Source organism: Dama dama, chromosome 15 (assembly GCF_033118175.1).
Source record: "Dama dama isolate Ldn47 chromosome 15, ASM3311817v1, whole genome shotgun sequence".
NCBI lineage: Eukaryota > Metazoa > Chordata > Mammalia > Artiodactyla > Cervidae > Dama > Dama dama.
In genome coordinates, this window is record NC_083695.1 from 15768915 (window position 1) to 15789236 (window position 20322).

The 20322-nt window shown below is 48.5% G+C and overlaps 1 protein-coding gene across 1 annotated transcript in view; it reads right to left on the bottom strand.

The window, feature by feature from the left end:
* The window catches only part of ABCB10 (ATP binding cassette subfamily B member 10), a 34169-nt gene extending 13947 nt beyond the window's left edge, over window positions 1-20222 (bottom strand). The window contains exons 1-7 of the mRNA XM_061162983.1: window positions 19742-20222; window positions 9809-10009; window positions 8889-9091; window positions 4707-4841; window positions 3814-3960; window positions 2572-2707; window positions 296-391 (exon numbers count right to left, since the gene is read on the bottom strand). Of these exons, the coding sequence (XP_061018966.1) occupies window positions 296-391; window positions 2572-2707; window positions 3814-3960; window positions 4707-4841; window positions 8889-9091; window positions 9809-10009; window positions 19742-20222 (1399 nt within the window). The remainder of the gene's footprint in view (window positions 1-295; window positions 392-2571; window positions 2708-3813; window positions 3961-4706; window positions 4842-8888; window positions 9092-9808; window positions 10010-19741) is intronic.
* Between the last annotated feature and the right edge of the window lie 100 nt (window positions 20223-20322).

Below are 20322 nucleotides of genomic sequence, written 5' to 3' on the forward strand. Positions count from 1 at the left end.
ATGCACTTCCTCCTGCCGTTTGTGGTAACACATCAGCTGCAGGGAGGGAAACGGTGGGTGCACGCTGTGTGGTCAGGCCCCCCACCTCCAGGGATGCCCTGGGGCCCCCCAGCAGCACCCAACAGCAATCTGTCCTCACGGTCCACCCTCCGATGGCCCTGTCCCTCCCTGTCGTGGTAAAGACAGGGTCTAGTTCATGCTCATCCTTCCCAGGTAGGGCAGGAAGCTGGTCTCACTGTCCTAAACCACACATGTTCAATCCCAGCAAAGAAAAGTAAACCCAGTTCAGACCCACCATTGAAAGGAAGCTCAGGTTCTCTCTCAAGGAGCTCCCAGAGGCGGCTTCCAGCACCCAGTCCCTTCATTAGCTCTGAGTAGAAGGAGCTGAGACCTGAGGATGAGAAGCAAAGGCGCACATCCATCATCGGCCAATAAATGGCCCTCTGCCACCCCCAGCCCTCTGGGGACAGTGACAATAGCCTGCTTTTAACATAAAATCTGCTACTTTCAAACAACAGGGTTTGAAGGGTTTGAAGCAGCTTCCTGGGAATCTGTCAGAATTCCCTCTGTCTCATACCCTTGTTTTCCTTCAGCTTCTCCTCCTCCAATTTCATTATCTCTCATAAGGCTTTGGTCTGATCCGGGGATTTACAAATATATATAGTCATACTAGTCAAGCACTGAATTAAAATCACAATGTTACAGAAAAGTCTGCTTAGTCAAAAGTCGAGCAATAAAAATAAAATATAATGCTTATCTCATATTAAAAAGGAATACAAGGTACCCCAACATTCATTTAAAAGGCACATCCACAAAATTAACCCATCTTTCCAACTCAACAAATAAAACATTACTAGGTTGAAAACTGAAAAGAAATTTGGCAATGTTAGATATACTAACAACCTCTGCTTAAAAGTCACCTTTGAACTATGATTTAAAACCCCAAGTCCACTGGTCCACATCAACTGCCAGAACATATACTTTGTAACCCTTTCCCTCAGTAAGGGTGCTGAAAAAACGCAATTCAGATATCCTCGTGTATATGAATATTTGTATAAGATACAGTGGACTAAAACCTTCAGGTTAAATTAAGGATGCATCGGGTAGAAACAGCCACATAAATATAGTCAATCAACCTTCAATAGTTGAGCAAAGGCAATTCAATGGAGAGAGGGTAGACTTTTCAACAAATGATGCTGCAACAACTAGATTTCCATGTGCAAGTAACAAATAGGGACACAGGCCTTACACCTTTCACAAATTAACTCAAAATGATCTAAACATAAAATGCAAAACTATAAAGCTCCTAGAAGACAACATAAGAGAAAAACTTACATGACCTTGGGTTCAGAGATGACTTTTTAAGTATATTAAAAGCACACTCCATGAAAGAATATATTGTTAAGTTAAAGTTCATTAAAATTATAAACTTCTAAGAAAGATCAAGTCAAATGTGGCAGAGAGCACAAGACTGGGGGCCAGGAGGAAAGCTGACGATGGCTAAGTGTGAAACGTGCACAGAAACGTCACAGAGAGGGAAGGTGGCGGCCAGCACATCTGTTCAGAGCGGGAAACATGACCACACGGTGTGTGACCCTACCGCCTGTCAGACCCAACCCCAGGGTTGGAAAGAAAGGAACAATGCTGTCATCGCGCCAGCATCCTGAATGGGTCTTGTCTTGCAAGTCACTCAGCACCCAGAAACATCTTGGACCAGATTTTTCTTCAAGACCAGCCAGCAGGACTAAAATGTTATTTTAAACAGATCTCTGGAACTCTCAGTCCAGAAAAATCCTTACTTGCCTGCGGATGTCTAAGGAAAAGCCTCTCCTTTAACCAGGAGAAAACTCTGGCACCCTGAAAATAAAAAGTTGAGGTGACCCTGTGGGATACCTGAGCTCCTTTAACCAGACTTGAAGCTGTTGATCTAACCTTTCCGTCTCGGTTTTCAATGAAAGGAAGGAAAACAAAAAGCAGGAAATCATTGGCTCCAGGTTGGTTGGGGCTTTGCAGACTCCACACAATTCTGCCTCCAAGGAGCTTGCTTCCCTTCACTCAGAGTGGGACAAGGAAAGCTGGGCTCTGAGAGACTCTTTACAAAAGCAAGCAACTGTGTCTCATGTACTTTACCACTTCTATTTTGGATTGTTCACTAGTTTTGAACATGGCTGCCTTCTCCCCACCAGCAACCTGCCTATCATGAAAGCATCACCATCAGAGGATGAGGGTTCCTGCACATGCCTGTTCCTACCATCCCTCCCCCCAGCATCCATGCTACAGTGAAAGAGAACAGGTTGCCCTGCATGCTGGCTGGGAACAGATCCAGTGAGACCCTGTGCTCTGTGAGCTATGGGGGGCAGAGGGCCTGTAAAAATCTAACACTTCTCAACCCAGGGAGGATCACAGTCATCTTTATTCCGTCCTTCAAAGTCAGGTTGGCGTAACATTCTAGGAAATGTTTTTGCAGTTAGTTAATTGGTGAGTGGTGGAGTAATGGGAAAGTTAGGTTTTCGTTTCAGAAACTATAACCTGATTTTTCATTAATTCCCCAAGCCTATTTAAATTATATACCTCCGACGCTTACTCCAACCCAGAAAGCATACATTAGGAAGGAGGAGAGTTCGCCCACTGTCATGTGGGCACTGCCCATCAGCAGCCCACCTTTGTACAGGACAGAAAGCACGATCAGGTTCCCAGAGAGCCCAGTCTGTGGACGGAAGAAAACACAGGTGAGAAGTCAGGTGAGAGCCAAAGGCCCCCATGCAGAAAGCACTCACACTGTGCAGACCCCCTTTATGCAAGTAACCACCAAGGAAGATTCTTCCAAAACACTACATTTTAGTCTCAATTTTAAAATTCTTTTTTTTTTTTTGGCTGTACTGCACAGCATATGGGATTTTAGTTCTCTGACCAGGGATCAAATCTCTGCCTCCTGCAATGGAAGCATGGAATCTTAACTGCTGGAAAGTCAGGTTAAGTCCCTCAAAATTATTTTTGAAATATTGTAATATTGAAGGCAATAATCTCATAAACATAGAAACCTAGATACTAAGCTACCCATCAGATTCCTATTTTACTCAATCTAATCAATTTGCAAAGGAAAAAAAATGATATTCAGGATGCCTCCCCTAAGTGGAAGAAATCGATGTGTTCTACCATGGTAGGCTGGGCAGGCTGCACCGGGAAGCAGATAAGATACCGGGCTCACCTGCTCTGATGTGCATTAGGTACACAGTCTCTGTAAGCGTGCCTCCTCAGGGCTTCCCGTCTGTTCAGTTACGGCCGCTACTGAATCACCCCTACCATCTTTCCACTTTGAAAGTACTGTGACTCTGCCATCATGGTGATTTTCTAGCTCGATGTCCTACCTGAGCTCCTTGTGATCAATGTGGTCAACTTTCTTATACCCCCTTCTTGAATACACTGAGGTTATTTTGGCTAATCCTCAGTGGGTTTAAAACTGCCTACACCAGAATGACCTGGTGCTAAAGGACAGATCGCCAGCTGCATTCCAAGAGTTTTGTGGAGCTGAGGATCTGTGTGTCTAACCAGTTTCCAGGTGAAGCTGATGTGCCCAGTCTGGACCATACTCTGAGGATCAGGGCCTGATCCCACAGTTTTGGTCTCACCACCTTTCCTTTAATTACATATACTTGTTTTCCCCCTCCTTCACAAAAATATTTTTAAGAATGGTAATTCTTAGTCTTGAGGGAGAAGGGAAGTATTTTCTATGTATGGCAAGAGCCACAGAATAAAAATCTCTCCTGATCACGGTGTCTACACTTTTCACTCTTTCCAAAATGATCAACTTACTGCTCCAAAGAAGCCAGCCCGAGCAAATGCCTCTTTCCTTGCTAACTGCATCACATGGTCCACTTTGCTGGTGTATTTCTCTATTTCAGTCATTTCTTTCCCAAAAGCTCGAACAGTTCTGATGTTTCCAATACGTTCCTCAGCTAGCTGGGAGAATAATACAAACATTTCAGGGGAGGCAAAATTAAAATGTGGTTCTCATGTTTAAGATACTATCAACGGAAAGCTGCTTGTCATATGCGACTAAGTAAAAACCAGATTACAAAGCAGAGTATATGAAGAATCCTGCTTTTGGAAACAAATATGTATCTGTACATACATGCATCATATATATAGAGGTAGACAGAAAAATAAGTGAGAGGGTTGGTAGATAAATAAATATATTTTTATGCAGTGAGAAAGGTAAGATAAAAAGGATAGACTCCAAAATGTTAATAACATTCATTCAGAGCTAGGATTATGCATTTTTTTCTCCTTACATTTCTCAAAATTTTATTTTCATAAATATGCATGGTTTTTGTAACAGAAATATAATGATTATTTTTAATTTTTAAAAAAGACAAAACTGGACAGCATTACAAGGACAGCACTACAAAGCTATTTTTATTAGTTGATAAAGGACAGAGTATCATCCAGGACAACTATTTTCAGAATATGATTGGCCTTTTCATCCTATAAAAAACAGTGACATAAGTTCATATGATGTAGTCAAGTGGGATCAGTGCTGCGGTGTGGGTAGAAATCTAGTCTAGAAGGCAGAGTGCCTGGGGTTTCTAGGATCTGCAGGGCTAACACGAGGAAAATGAAGTACTTTCTGGAAAGGTTAAACACATTCTTTAGGGTCTGCCCACCGATAACCTGGCTCTGAGACCGCACCAGGGGGAGGCCTTTACCTGAGTGGCTTGTGCCAGGGAGTCCTGAGTGACTTTGGTCAGTTTCCGTAGGTATCGACCATAAAGCACTGCGATGATGGATATTGGAGGCACCACGCTCAGAACAAAAGTGGCCAGTTTAGGGGAGACAAAAAACTGTCAAAAAAACCCAAACGTACGTGTTACACAGAGTAGCAAGATACTCTCACTGCCCACCGTAAACATGTGTATGTTTAAATTAATAGGTAGGCCTAAAGGTGCTGTTTGGTAGAACTTTTCAGACATTCTCAGTCTTCACAAAGCCCCGTGAATGTTCAGCCTGCCACACGGGAGTAAGGTGACAGCCAGCCTCTGAAGCTATGGAGCTCCTTGACCCTGCAATGCTGCCCCACTGCCGGCCCAGTGCTGGACCAGTGTGATGTACACCAGACGACACTGCTCAAGAGAGCAGGGGGGACAGGCTGGGAACGGAGGGAGGAGACCCCGTCTGCTCCACACTGGCCAGATCACGCCAGGAGTTCTGTGTTCAAGTCCACATCAATGTCTCCCTGAGATGACTCAGATGGCAGCAAGACCAAAATCCCCACATCAGGTGACAAAGTTGAAGGAGGACGTGCAGAGGTGTGGAGGTGTGACAGCCAAGTTAGAGCTGCTTCCATGGCTCACAGGACTGGAATCTCAGACAAATGGATCTGGACTCAACGAAAGGAGGATCTCCTAACAACTGGAGTTGCCCAAAGAGGATGTAACACAATAGGGTTTTCCTATAGCCAACCCTGCAATTAGGTGATTCTATTTTAAATGGTATTAGCATCATTATTAATTATAAAATATAAAATATAAAAATAGTATCTCCTATAAAATAGTATCTCCTATATAAAATAGACTCTCCTAAAATGCTGGGGGAAAGCTGCAGACTGAAATGTAAAGTGAAGGATGAATACTCATTCAACAACTGAGTACCTAAGGCCTACAGGCAGCATGCATGATCCTAGGCACCTGGGAGGTAACTGACGCACGGGGTGTTCCATCTAAGGGGAGAGGAGAGGTGGGAGCCAGAGAGAAAACAGGTGAGACACAGAGAGAGAGAGAACCCGGAGTGCCCTGTGGTCTTGGAAGAGAAAGTGCAAGAGGTTCTGAGGCGGCAGTGAGCTCAGTACCTCAACCTCTGGGGACGGGCCACGCTGAACAAACAAGCAGGCACTGGGGTGTCCGTGGTCTGCAGGACACAGGCGGAGCAGCAAGGCAATCGGGCAGGTCTGAACACAACACAGCCCAGGCAAGCTGTCTGCACAGCAGGGCAGGAACACCCCCTGGTGTCCCTGAGCCTGGGGACGGTCTCAGGATGCTGCCTCCCTCTGCTCCAGCTGCATGCTCAGAGATAACCTTCTGAAGGATGAGGCAGGTGCTGTCACGGAAAGGAGCACTGGAGAATCAGGAACACACCTCTCAATGCGGGGAGGAAGACCCCACATGTGAACTACTAAACTGACAGTATGGTACAGACATCATTAGGTTCTAGGAAGCAGGCTTCCCACAGTCAGGTCCAGGGACCCGTGAGAAAGAATGAGCATGTCAGTCCCTCCAGAGCTGAAGGCCAGATGCCAGGGGACCTCTCCTAATAAGGCCCTGTGATAAGCTGGCATCTTTGTCCCCCCAAAACTCACAGGCCTTACACCCCACGGGGCTGGGTGTGGACGGAGCCTCGAGGGAAGGAATGAAAGTAAAATGAGGCTATAAGGGTGAGGGCCCTGAGCCTGTCTTCATAAGAGAGTAGCCAGCTCTCTGCACAGAAGCACAGGGCAAGGCCACGGGAACAGTGCTCCCAGCGAGAGGGCGACTGCACGCGAGCCCAAGGAAGAGGCCTTAGCACAAACCTACTGTGTCAGCACCTCAGCCTGGGACTCCCAGAGCCCAGACCCGAGGGAAACGCACTTCTGCTGCTTGAGCCCCAACTCGTGGGGCTGTGATGAAGCTCAAGGCACTGGGACAGGCCCCCTCTGATGCCCTGCCCTTCAGCTGCCACTCTTCCCGAGCCCCGGACTATTCTCATCTGGAAATGGTGCTTTATTTGGTACAGGAGGGCCTTCTCCCAGAGCTTGGCTTCTCTCTTGGCTGCGTGTACACAAGAGTTCAAAGCTGTCTTCCATTCTGTATGGTAGACCTTACAGGCTCACTCTGGCAACAGAGCCTTCTGCTCCGGACTGAGTGCCCTCTGGGACACTGGTCAGAAACCTCAGCGTTTCCACCTGTAAGGAAAAATCAGCCACAGTCCTCATTCTAGGGTCTAGAACTGCACCGAGATGACAGCATTGATGGCTACTGGTCACCTGAGAGGTGGTCAGTGTGCTAGGGAACTACATTTTAAATTTTAGCTTTAATTAAAATTAAATCTTAAAAGCTGATATTCCATTTCTATTCAGTTACTAGTAAAGTTTTAAGTATGTCTGGAGATTTCCGTGTGTGCTTCTTCAACCACAAATTTTACAAAATCTAAATATTGATTATCTGCAATGAAAGCCTCCAGACTTTGATGTTCTGTAAGTATAAAATATACAGTATATTTTAGAATCCTAATATGAAAAATATTTGATTAATAATTTTTATATTAAATACATGTTGAATTGATAATACTTTGTTTATATTAAGTAAAATTATTATCAAAATTAATCTCATTTCACCTTTCTGTTTTATTAAAAAAATTTTTTGGCTACTCCACACAGCTTGCAGGATTCAACCTAGGCCCTCAGCAGTGAAAGGGTGAAGTCCTAACCACTAAACTGCTATTGAATTTCCTCTTTTTGCTTTTTGAAATGTGGCTACTAGAGAAATATCAACAACTTCAGATATGCAGATGATACCACTTTAATGGCAGAAAGCGAGGAATTAAAAGAGCCTCTTGATGAGGGTGAAAGAAGAGAGTGAAAAAGCAGGCTTAAAACTCAATATTAAAAAAACCCCTAAGATCATGGCATCCAGTCCCATCATTTCACGGCCAGTAGAAGGGGAAAAGGTGGAAGCAGTGACATATTTCCTCTTCTTGGGCTCTAAAATCACTGAGGATGGTGACTGCAGCCATGAAATTAGAAGACAATTGCTTCTTGGCAGGAAAGTTATGACAAACCTAGACAGTGTATTAAAAAGCATAGATATCACTTTATATATAAAGGTCCATATAGTCAAGGGTATGTATGGTCTTCCCAGTAGTCATATATGGATGTGAAAGTTGGACCACAAAGAAGGTAGAACAGCAAAGAATTGATGCTTTTGAACTGTGGTGCTGGAGAAGACTCTTGAGAGTCCCTTGGACTGCAAGGAGATCCAACCAGTCAATAAAGGAAATCAGTCCTGGGTGTTCATTGGAAGGACTGATGCTGAAGTTGATGCTCCAATACTTTGGCCACCTGATGTGAAGAGCCAACTCATTGGAAAAGACCCTGGTGCTGGGAAAGATTGAGGGCAAGAGGAGAAGGGGGTGGCAGAGGATGAGATGGTTGGATGGCATCACCGACTCAATGGATATGAACTTGAGCAAACTCCGGGAGATGGTGAGGGACAGGGAGGCCTGGTGTACTGCAGTCCATGTATAGTCAGACACTGCTTGGCGGCTGAACAACAACAACTAAGAAGATTTAAATTGCACACGTGGGCTGCACTACATTTCTCTCAGTCAGCAGCACAGGAGAAGGTGTGTCTTCAGACACCTGGTATGCAGGGAGGCAAGCAGATGTGAGGGCCTCCAGTCCCCAGCTAAAGAGAAACAGATGTGATGGGTGGAGAGGGTAAATGAGTGCAGAGCTGCCTGTCTATGCAGAGGGAGCCCACCCTGCCCCTGACAGGAGGAGGACAGGAAGCAGCCCTCAGGTCCTGCAGAGATGACTGACAGTGGCAGCTTCCTGCCTTTGAGGACGGATGGCTGGACAGACTGATAGACTGGTGTTCCTCCTCCGTCCAGCACTGGGCACCCAGGGCTCTTCCCACCTGTGGCTCATTCCCACCCTCACGCGTTCTTAGAACCCAGGCAACAAGGTAAGCTTCTGTAAAAGCCACAGTCTGTTCTCCCCATAAGAAACGAAGGTTCAGGTGCCAACAAGGCAACTGCCCCGGGTCCCCGAGGCCTCTGCACGGTACTGCGCACAGCTCACCGGAGTGGTCTCACCCTGCCAGGGTGCACAGACGGGACGCAGCAGCTGAGGGACGTACCATCATGCCGATGCCAACCGAAGCCTGTGCTCCAGCCCTGAGCCCGTCTGAGAGGTTCTCCGTCACTGAGCGCCCCAGGAGGGCTGCGTCTGCGGACAGACGGTTGATAAGCTCTCCTGTGCGTGTCTTGTCAAAGAAAGCCACCTCCTGCCTCAGCACTGAGGAGAAGAGCGAAGCTCTCAACCTATTCACGATGCGCTGACCTGCAAGGCAAAAGGAGCGGCGTCAGTGGGGGCTCCGCTGCAGACCCGCAGCTGCCCAGGTCCCGGCTTGGTGGGAGACCACGCACACCCAGGTGCCTGAGCTCTGCACCCAGCGCAGAGCTCCGCGCAGAGACCACAGCCCGGGGGTCGATGACAGAGGACAGTGACCAACAGTGCAGTGTACAGTTTTACCACGCTCACTGCTCATAAGCTAATTCTGCTTCTTTCACAGTCCTTTCCTGGATTGAACTTTCAAATGGCAAGAGCTGGTTAATTATCTACAGAGCATTTTATCAGCTAAGCGGCCAGCAATCGACGTGGAGTCGGGTGTCCCAGGCTCCGTCACCAAGGTGGTCAGTGCCCATCAACAAGCAGGCCTCAGAGTGACACTGAGCAGCCTCACCCCGCCACGGGCAGCTCCGCGGGGACGGACACGGGGAGGGGCTGCAGCGTGTCCAGGGGACACACAGCACGCAGCAGCCTCACCCCGCCACTGGCAGGGCCGCCCCGCGCGGGCAGCTCCGCGGCTGCGCACCACCACCCAACCTCCTGGAGGCCCCCAGGCCACTGAGCTCTAGTGCCGGGCAAGGAGGGGTGAGCAGAGTCCCTTGCCCACCACGATCTCCAGCCTGGGGCTGGCCCTGCCCTCGGGGCCGGAGCACAGGGAGCCCACGAGACCCGCCCCACCCAGGCCGCCCAGGAGCAGGGTCCCGGCACCTGACGTCTGCATGAGGTAGACACGGACGGCATTGGCCGCGGCACCACACAGGAACACGCCTCCGAGCGCCAGGCAGAGGCGGGTCAGGCTGGAGCTGCAGTCTGCAGAGGGGTCTGTGTAGATGACATCGATGATCTTCCCCAGGAAGAAGGGGGCGGACATGGTGATGACACTGGACACCGCCAGAAACCCAACTGCAGCTGGAAAACACAAGCAACTCTCCGGTTCATCGGTGCTTTGCCCAAGGAACAGGGTGCTGAGTTCATCAACTTCTTTCCCGAATAAACTTTTCAGAGCGGGTGATGCTCTCAGAGGCTGGGAGTCTCCTCCCTTTAGCCCCTGGACCCCCGACTAAAGAGGAGAGCCAGATCTGGTTCTGGGCCACATCAGGCAGGGTGTCTGTAGAGGGCACGGATCCTACCCAAGTATCCAGACCAGACGACCTGGCTTTACCCTGGTCTGTTCCTCTCTTCTTCCCCAGGAGTAACTGAGAGCTAACCACAAAATTCCTCTCAGGTATCCCTCCTGCCTCTTGATCTAGGGGTTCAACTCAGATGATGGTTTTCCTACATTCATGCTATATGTCGTTACTCCTTGGCATCTAACTGTGTCTTAGCTTGAAGATCAAACTATGCAGGTAAAGCTCTTGATTATGCCTAATATTTCACAAGACTGTAAGCCATGGAAAACAGGTATGGGCATCCACTACACATGTGATACCTTCCTTCTTAATATGACTGCTTTGGGAAATAAAGTACCAGAGTATCACCATGATTATAAAAATATGCAAGAACACAACTGTTCACACTCCTTAAAAAAAAAGACGAAGGCACAGAATCTTTTCAGAAAAGAAAATATTGAAAAATTCCAATTAGGAAAAGCATGTATCACAGCTAACTACTTTCATAATAAGGAATGCAAATTTAAAACACAAAGATGTATCATTTTTCATCTACTGCATTGGCAAAGCTCAGAGTTTGACAACACCCTGTTAGTGAACCTGCAAGGAAGCAGCATTTACACTGTTAGTGGCTATGCAAACGGGCACAGTTGCAGTGGAAGGTGATGAGATCCTACCGGTCAAATGTAAATGCACATTCCCTTTCGTCCACCAATTCGATCTCTAACATATAGATACACTCCCATATGTGTATGCAAAAAAAAGGTACACTCAGGGGTGTTCATTAAGACATTGCTTATACCAGCAAAAAATTCAAAATACTCTAAACATTCTTTAGTGAAGAAAAGTTAAATCAATTATGGAACATGTATTTTATACATATTATGCAGTCATTAAAAACAATGAGGTGACTCTATAGGAAACAACATGAAGCAATCCACTAAGACACACTGTGATCAAGAAAAGCCGAGGGCACAAATGTCTGTGGGGCTTTTTTGCTAGTTGGTTCTTAAGTTCATGTAGGCACAAACAACCCTAGAAATTCGTTAGCCCGAAGCTGTGTACCCAACAGGCAAGTGGCTCAGTTTCTATATGTTGTCTGAGTGTCTGGAATGTACACTTGGTACCTCTCCACGGGCATCCACAGTTTAAGAAAGTAAATAGAAACTTTCAAGGAGGATCATGGTTTCAGACCTGCATTGTGACCAAAGGCTCTGCCCACCTACTCCTACTTTCTTTGGCCTTATCTCTCACATGTGTTCACCCCAGTAGATCTCTTGTACATCTAATTCTGTTCTGACATCTGCTTGTTGGAAGCCCTAAACTGACACACCCAATTATCTTTCAAAAATAAACACATACATCCACATGTTCACCTTTACAGATGGGCCATGGTCAAAGAACTTCCCAGGTGGTGCTAGTGGTAAAGAATTCACCTGCCAATGCAGGAGACATAAGAGACGCAGGTTCGATCCCTGGATCAGAAAAATCCCCTGGTGGAGGGCATGGCAACCCACTCCAGTATTCTTGCCTGGAGAATCCCATGGGCAGAAGAGCCTAGTGGGCTACAGTCCACAGGGTCGTAAGGAGTCAGGCATGACTGAAGCGACGCACGCACATCTCCAGGGAAGTAACAAAGGAGTAACAGCTTCCTTCTGCAGAGTGGCACCAGGTGACTGGGGCAGGGTGCATATGTATGCCACTGTGAACCTTCTGTCCTCCTGGGGCTCCCTCTGTCCCTCCTGGCCCCCCACCCCCCTGCTAGCACCATCACTGAACAGTCAATGGCGAGGACCCTAAGTGGACACAGTGTGGGGGATGGGTGCTCCCAACACCCTGCAAATAGCTTCTCTGTGTCTTGCCTAAAGCCAACACTTCAGTGAAAGGCTTCACTTTTACAAAACCTTAATATGAAGAGTTAAGCGCAAACTCTGCCAACCAGTAGTTCAGCTGGCAAACAGCTCTAGGAGAAATATGAGCTTGTTAAGTCAGGAATACTGCCCGTACTCTCTCCCTCCTGGGGTCTTCTAACACCTCTCCTCAAAGGTGGCCTGCTCTGCAACCCCATCTATAATACAGACCCCAACACACCTTTCATTCTCTTTCCAGCATTTCCCAGTCTTTGGGAAAAGTTTCACTTATCTACTGTATCTCTCCGTTAGGAGAAAAGATTTCTGTCTATTTTGTTCACTGTTATATCCTGACTGCCTGCAGGGACAGGCATATAGTATAAGCTCAATAAATACTGGCTGGATGAATGAACAAACTGAACCGTGGCAAAGGAGGGAGAAAAGCATGTCAGAGTTCACCAACAGCCTAAAGAGAAACATAAGCTCTGATAGCTCAGAAAGCCCGTGTGGAAATGACTCCTTTACAGGAGCCAGGAAACCCATGTGCCTGGCTTAAAACCTCTTCCTCACAGTCTGACTGCATAATATAAACCTGGCCAAGTGCCATTTTATTTTGCTGTAAGACTCAGGATCTTGTTTAAAACTCGGTGTTCCTGATGACTTTGCTCAGAAGGACTGAAAGCCCAAGGGTCCTGGGAGCATGTGTAGCTTAGGTTCTGCAGGGCACGGCCACAGAAACCAGTGTGCTGGCGACCCAGGAATTAACCTGGAAGACCTGCTTCATCTGTCATCAGCAGGCAGTTTCTCTAGTCTAGTTCTTCCCTTTGGCAAATATTTCCGTAAGTGTAACGCATGCCAAGTGCTACCAAGATTCATCTCTCCCTCCCGCCTCCAGTTTTCAAATTCAGTTATGATTCCAAAATAAGAACCTGTACAGCATGAATACACACTAGTTCTAACATAGTAATGACAATGATCACAAAGAGAAAGGAATTTGGCTGAACTAAAATCCGTTCCAGGGACTTCCTGGCAGTCCAGTGGTTAAGAATCCACCTGCCCATGCAGGTGACACGGTTTTGATCCCTGGTCGGGAAACTAATCCCACACACAGCAAGGCAGCTAACCCCACGTGCCACAGCTGCTGAAGCCTGGAGCCTGCGTTCCGCAACCAGAAGCCGCTGTGGCGAGAAGGCCCTGCGCCACGAGGGCACAGCCCCACTCGCTGAAACTAGAGGGAGCCCACACGCAGCAACAAAGAGCCAGCGAAGCCAAAATAGTCCATCTTAAAAAAATCGCTTCAGGATCTCCCCTTTAAAAACAAAAACAAACAATTATTATTGCCATTTGCCTCTTTCTTCTACAAGTTCAGTTTAGTTCAGTCACTCAGTCATGTCCAATTCTTTGCGACCCCATGGACTGCAGCACATCAGGCCTCCCTGTCCATCACCAACTCCCGGAGTCTACTCAAGCTCACGTCCATTGAGTCAGTGATGCCATCCAACCACCTCATCCTCTGTTGCCCCCTTCTCCTGCCACCTTCAGTCTTTCCCAGTGTCAGGGTCTTTTCAAATGAGTCAGATCTCCCCATTAGGTGGCCAAAGTATTGGAGTTTCAGCTTCAGTCCTTCTAATGAATATTTGGGACCGATTTCCTTTAGGATGGACTGGTTGGATCTTCTACAAGTTAAATGTATACAAAGTAAAAAAAAAAATTTCTGCTTTGGGTTAGCTGGATTTCTGTTAAGGTTTTACTACACAACACCGTCTCTGACATTCATGAATCATGTAGATTTGCACCACAACTATCATCTCTGATTCCTCCCCAAACCTGATGAGCCAAGTAAACCACAATCCTTCTGGATATTCTCCACCTTTTGCCATGGTTCAGCATTTGCTACTCCTCTTCCTTGCCTGACTGTTACTGTCTCTTGACAGGTATTTTCAAGCATTTTTCTGTTACCCTAAGTCTACCCAGTCATGGCATTCAAAGAATGAGAGCAATCTCCTTGAAAAGAAAGAAGGAAAACCTGAAAGGCAGGCTGCTGGGAGAAGGGCTGTGGCCAGTACCCAGGTCCTGGACCGGCAGGTCTGGGGGTGGCAATGGCTGCACAGCCTGTCTACCATCGCTAGACACAGGACAGAGCTTTTAAGGACTCATCTGCCCACTGAGCTAGGCAGGTGCAGCAAGCCCCATGTCACTCACGGACTAAGGTACTAACTACCCACTATCTGAAGCATTTGCTATGCACTGTCTCCTCCAACAATGCTTTCACCATCCTCATTTTCCAGAGAGGAAATTCAAGCACTTAGAGGGAGCTTGCACAAGGTCACCCAGTTCATCTACTGCAGAACCACACTCCGAGACAAAAATCTGTCTTCTTCATCTTCGCACAACCAAGCTGAGAAAACACCAGGGACCTCTGCTGGGGAGGGTGAGGACAGCCAGGGAGCAGAAAGGCTGCCGGATAACACTGGGATAGGAACTGTGGCTGGAGAAGGCACTGGCGACCCACTCCAGTCCTCTTGCCTGGAAAATCCCATGGACGGAGGAGCCTGGTGGGCTGCAGTCCAGGGGGTCGCTAAGAGTCAGACACGACTGAGTGACTTCACTTTCACTTTTCACTTTCATGCATTGGAGAAGGAAATGGCAACCCACTCCAGTGTTCTTGCCTGGAGAATCCCAGGGACGGGGGAGCCTGTGGGCTGCCGTCTATGGGGTCACACAGAGTCAGACACGACTGATGCGACTTAGCAGCAGCAGCAGCAGGGACTGTGGTGCAGAGAAAAGGTAGGAGGCTCCAGGCTCTCAGAACAGGGCTGCTGCAGCAAGGCAGGCCTAACAGGGCCTCAGGCTGGGGAGTGAGCCGGTCAGGTCTATATTTTAAATGATTCACTCCGGCTGCAGAGTGAAATGAAAGGACCCGAGGCTGCCCTGCTCCAGGCAAGAGGGAAACTAAGGTGAAGTGGGGAGGAGGGGCAGTGGGGATAGGATGGTGACAAGGAATGCAGGCATTTTTAAGAGCTAGACTGGGGAGTTCTGAAGTTGGGACTGACAGGATCAGTGCCCTAGCTCTGTCATCTAGCTGTCTGACCTCCACTGACTCATTCAAATTCTCTGCACCTGTTTATTCATCTAGAAGGTGGCAATAAAAACAACCTCTCCCTCAAGGAAATGTGAGAAATTACACACACACATGACGTCTCCACCCCAGTGTCAGTATCCAGCCAACGACAAGTACCCACTATTAACATACTGGGCTTCCTAGCTGGAGCTACTGGTAAAGAATCCACCTGCTACTGGGAGATCCCTGGGTTGGAAGATCCCCTGGCAAAGAAACTGGCAACCCTCTGCAGTATTCTTGCCTGGAAAATCCCATGGACAGAGGAGCCTGGAGGCTACAGTCCCTAGGGTCGCAAAGGGTCAGACAGGACTGAGCGCACACACACATCTGCATCACAGCTGGCATCGCGAGTCGTCAGGACTGACCTGGGCCCCTGCCAGCTGGGTCCCACTCTCTGAGAGCAGGGACAGAGGAGGAAAGGAGTTTTCAGTGTCCACAGAGAACACAGGAATAGAGCGCCCGGGCAGGTGAGAAGTTCAAGTGAAGGAGCCTGGCAAGTAGCTAACCTGGACAAGGCAAGAGGTAGCCAGGGCCGCCGGTCAGCAGGAAGTGGGGCGCTGAGGAAGCCTCTGAGGCTGTGGAGAGACCTGGAGAGAAAGGTCTGGGCCAGGCTAGAGTGCAAGTGACAGAGCTGGCATCTGTGCTGCAGGGACCACAATGGGCCTGCCCACGACTGGCACTTCTGTCCAGCACACGTGCCACGTGAGCTGCCCACAGAACCTAAAATCTTCTAGTTGCCGCATTACAGAGAAACAGGTAATATTAATTTTAATGACACATTTTATTTGATCCAATATATCCAAAGTATTAGTCTTCAATGAACATTAAAAAGTAAAGAAAATTCACATTTTTTCCCCATACTAAGTCCCTTCAATGTCTGGTATTTCACTCTTGAATCAACTCCGACTAGCATGTTTCACAGCACAGCTACAGGATGTTCAGGTTTTCTCTGGAATGTGATATTTCCAAAGCAAATACACACTGCAGGCTTTCTGGAGCAATTCTGTTTCTGGGTTCAGCCTCACTGCTCCACGAGCACTGTCCTTGTCAGAATTTTCAGCCCCGACCTGGGCTGCAGGATGTAGCCATTCTAAGCATGGCTCTCCCTCTACTTGCTTACCACACACCCTGGTTTCATCACTCCTCATTCTGGTCACATAACGGTCTGGCTCCATAATATTCAACTATGAATGGAGCAAAAGCTCCTGGCGGGCATCAGACTCTAAGAACTGTCCTTGTCTCAAACCACACAAGTTCTTACCAGTGTTTAAGTGAACAGCTTGGGGGTGGAGGCCTGGACATGCACCTTCCACATTTGACCACTGACCTACCAGGGAATATTCCCTGGTGGCTCAGTCGGTAAAAAATCCGCCTGCAATGCAGGAGACCCCGGTTCGATTCCTGGGTCAGGAAGATCCCCTGGCAAAGGGATAGGCTACCCACTCCAGTATTCTTGGGCCTCCCTGGGGGCTCAGCTGGTAAAGGATCCGCCTGCAATGTGGGAGACCTGGATTTGATCCCAGGGTTGGGAAGATCCCCTGGAGCAGGGAAAGGTTACCCACTCTAGTATTCTGGCCTGGAGAATTCCATGGACAGTCCACGGGGTCGCAAAGAGTCGGACACAACAGAGTGACTTTCACTTTCTTTCTTGCATCTGGGAATTATGAGCAGACAGTCTCCGTGGTGGCCACTGCACCAAGACCCTCCATCACTATCATCCCACTGCCCGCTAAGGCCCTGGGCTCACTCCTAGCTCCCACCTCCATGCACAGCGCTCCCACCCTCTCACCCACTGGACGCCCCGGCAGCGTCTTCTATCTGCCAGACCGGGAGCAGAGCTCAGACCAGTCCCCTCTTATCCCCTCGGCCACAGGGGCGCCTCAGTGAGCTCCTTCATCTTCTAAGGCTCCTGTGACCAAGACGATAAGACGAATTATCAGTGAAAAGTGACTGCAGAGCAACCTTGGAGGCCACAGCTGTGGGAAGATATCTGCAAATTCCAACACAAAGTGAGACACAGGGAGGAAGGGCCACGGGGTGCATCAAGGACTGTGGTTCCTTCAGAAGACAGATGGACATGACAGTCTTCTGCAGACACCTGCAGGCACCTCGGACGGCAGACCCTGCTTTTAAAGTTTCGGATACAGATGATTTAAGAGCAAAGTGTTCTGGTCACAGTTCAGGCACATTTTCAGCAAACTGCTGAACACAGATGAAAACACAGATTCAATCATACAGTTAAACTTCTGAAGAAGAATTTTTGTATTCCTGTTTCTAAAAATTAACAGTGGAATTCCTTCTCTTCAATTCAGCTTTTTTTCAGCCTCTTAAGTATACACACACACACACACACACACGCTAGTTATTTCCAGCATTGCAAAGAGATGGGCCAACATCTAAGGCTGCTTCTACAAGGATAAGTTACAAATTAATGGTGATCCCCCCTCAACGTTCTCTTAATCTTACAAATGTCAACATTCAGAGTGGCTGCAACATAGTATATAGAATATCTTTTGAGGCAACCCTATGTCCTAATAACTTCTGAGGCAACCCTATGTCCTAATAAGGAGCTTTCATCATATTAAATACAATATGTATATATTGTTTGTTTGAAAAGTAAAAGTGAAAGTCACTCAGTTGTGTCCAACTCTTCATGACCCCATGGACTATACAGTCCATGGAATTCTCCAGGCCAGAATACTGGAGTGGGTAGCCTTTCCCCTCTCCAGGGGATCTTCCCATCCGAGGGATCAAACTGGGATCTCCTGCATTGCAGGCAGATTATTTGTTTGAAAGTTGGGAAAAAATTAGTGTACCAATCCCAGACTTACTCCCTCAAATTATACAGTCACACTTATTCAAGGCAGCAAATCTAACTAGCTCCCCTTCTTAAAATAAAAGGAGGTACAGCTCTTGCCTCCTTAAAGGCTGTCTTCTGAGCAGGCTAACAGACAGGACGTGTGGGAACAAGTACAAAGGTATAGGGAGCGTGACCATGCAGACAGGCGGGGTTGGGCCACCCATCATGGCCAGAATGCGTGGGCGCCCAGAGCCTGATACCTAAAAGCTTCCTTGACATCTAAAATTTCAGGAACAAAACTGGATTTCCTAACTTATTTTTAATTACATATGAAGATGATGGACACAGCCTGCAGTGCTCAGGGTTTCTAAACTCAGGTTTCCATGTGGGCCTGGTCGGACCATCACTTATTCCTTCTTTGAAGGTACACTATGCCCGATTCTGTGCCACACACACACGCTAAGGACCAGACAGGAAGATGAAGCAGACACAGCTCTTTTCCCAAGAAGCTCATAGTCCAATGAGGACTCCCAGTCTCAAGTTTTTCTTTTAAAAGAGAAACAAGGAAAAAAATTTTCCGTCAAAAATACACACACAAACAAGTGACAAGATTACTCTCCTTACACCTCCGTAACACCAAGACCCCACGAAGCTGTAAAACTCAGGGAGAGGTAAAACGTTCACACTCTGTTGCCCTCTACCACACCAGCCTGCCCTATACCACAAATCGCTCTCTAGGACTATCCTTCCTGAAGCAACAGATGTGTAACAAAAAATGTGGGATTCTCACCTGCTTCAAGCCTGAGAACATTACAAGCCCTCTTTCCCAACCCTCATCAAACCTGCAGTTTTATCTCTAGTCACATGATCTTTTCATTAATGCCCCTTCAGTACTAAACTGCAAGCCCCAGCAGGAGCAGGAACCAGGTTTCCTTCCGCTCATCAATGGAACCCAAGGGCCTAGCACACAAGACTCAATATTTATTAAAAGAAATGAAGATTTGGAGAAACCTCAAAGCTGTTTAGATATTACAAGGACTTTGCATTGAAACATTTCTCCATTTTATGGCTAAAAATGAGACTATACAAAATCTGAATTTTGTTTCTAAAGATATTCATTTTTACTTTTTAAAATTACTCAGTTACGATTTAGCTGCGTTATGATCTACAGTTTCTCAACACTTCTAGAGTTTACCGATCACTGACTATAGCCAGTGCTGACTCTTCTGAAGAGCTTAGTAACTTCCTGCCTACCACTCAGTGAGGCAAAAACGGGACAAACCTGAAAGGTTTACATCGTTTTGCTTCACGGAATAAAAATAATGTTGGCTGCTTAAGAAATTAACCTGAAGCAAATAATGTGGTTTTTTTTTTTTTTTTTTAGTGCTTCAAGTGCATATTACAAAATAGGCTTACTAGAATCTACGATTCATTTTACAAAGATAGGGTAAAAACAAACAACCAACCCAGGTCACTTGAGAACGTTGGCAAAATAAAAGCGAAACAGACCTGACGACTGTAATAAGGAGATGCCTCTCTATTTCCATAATATGCTACAGGTTGTCCGCGCACCTGCGAATCCACACCGCTACAGCAGGCGCGCTCCGTCCGTACCCCCAGGGAAGACGCCCAGGTAAAAGCACCCTGTCCTCTTCACCGAGTCCAATGGCCCCAGGCCCCCTGCCGCCCGCTCAGTGCCCCTCTCGCCGGCCCCGGACCTCGCACGGGGAAGGTCGCCGGTGACCGAGAGGAGGGCCCTACCTGCCAGCCTCCGGCGCTCGGGCTGCGCCAGGCTCAGGAGCTTCTGCGCCTCCGAGCGCCTGGCCGCTGCGGGCCAGGCCGGATCACGATCGGGAGTCGCCGCGGCCGCAGGCAAGGCCGGCCCGCGCCGCCAAGCCTCCCCCGCGGCCCGCGCGACCAAGGTCGAGCAGCCAGGAAGCGCGGAGCGCGCGAGCCTGGAGACGACGGGCCCGGAGAGCGCCCAGCACCTAGACAGCCCGGGGGGCCGCTCCCAGAGCGCCAGGAGACGCGCCAGGCCCGCGCCGCCCGCGGGGCCGCCGGGACCCCCGCCCGCCCATCGCCGCAGGGCTGGCGCGGCCCAGCCACCCGCGAGCAGCGCCGGCTCCACGCCCCCAGGCCTCGCAAACGCCGGGTGCGTCGACAGCGTCCGGGTCTCGGGGGAGCGGGCGGCTGCGCCGCGCCTCAGGAGCAGTCGCAGCGGCCAAACCGGGGGGCCGCGCATGGCGCCGCGTCCGACCGTGCGCCTCGGTCCGCCACCCCCGCAGTTCGCCGCCGCCGCCGCTCGCCCGCCCGGTTGGCCGCCCCCGCGCCCGCCCCATCCC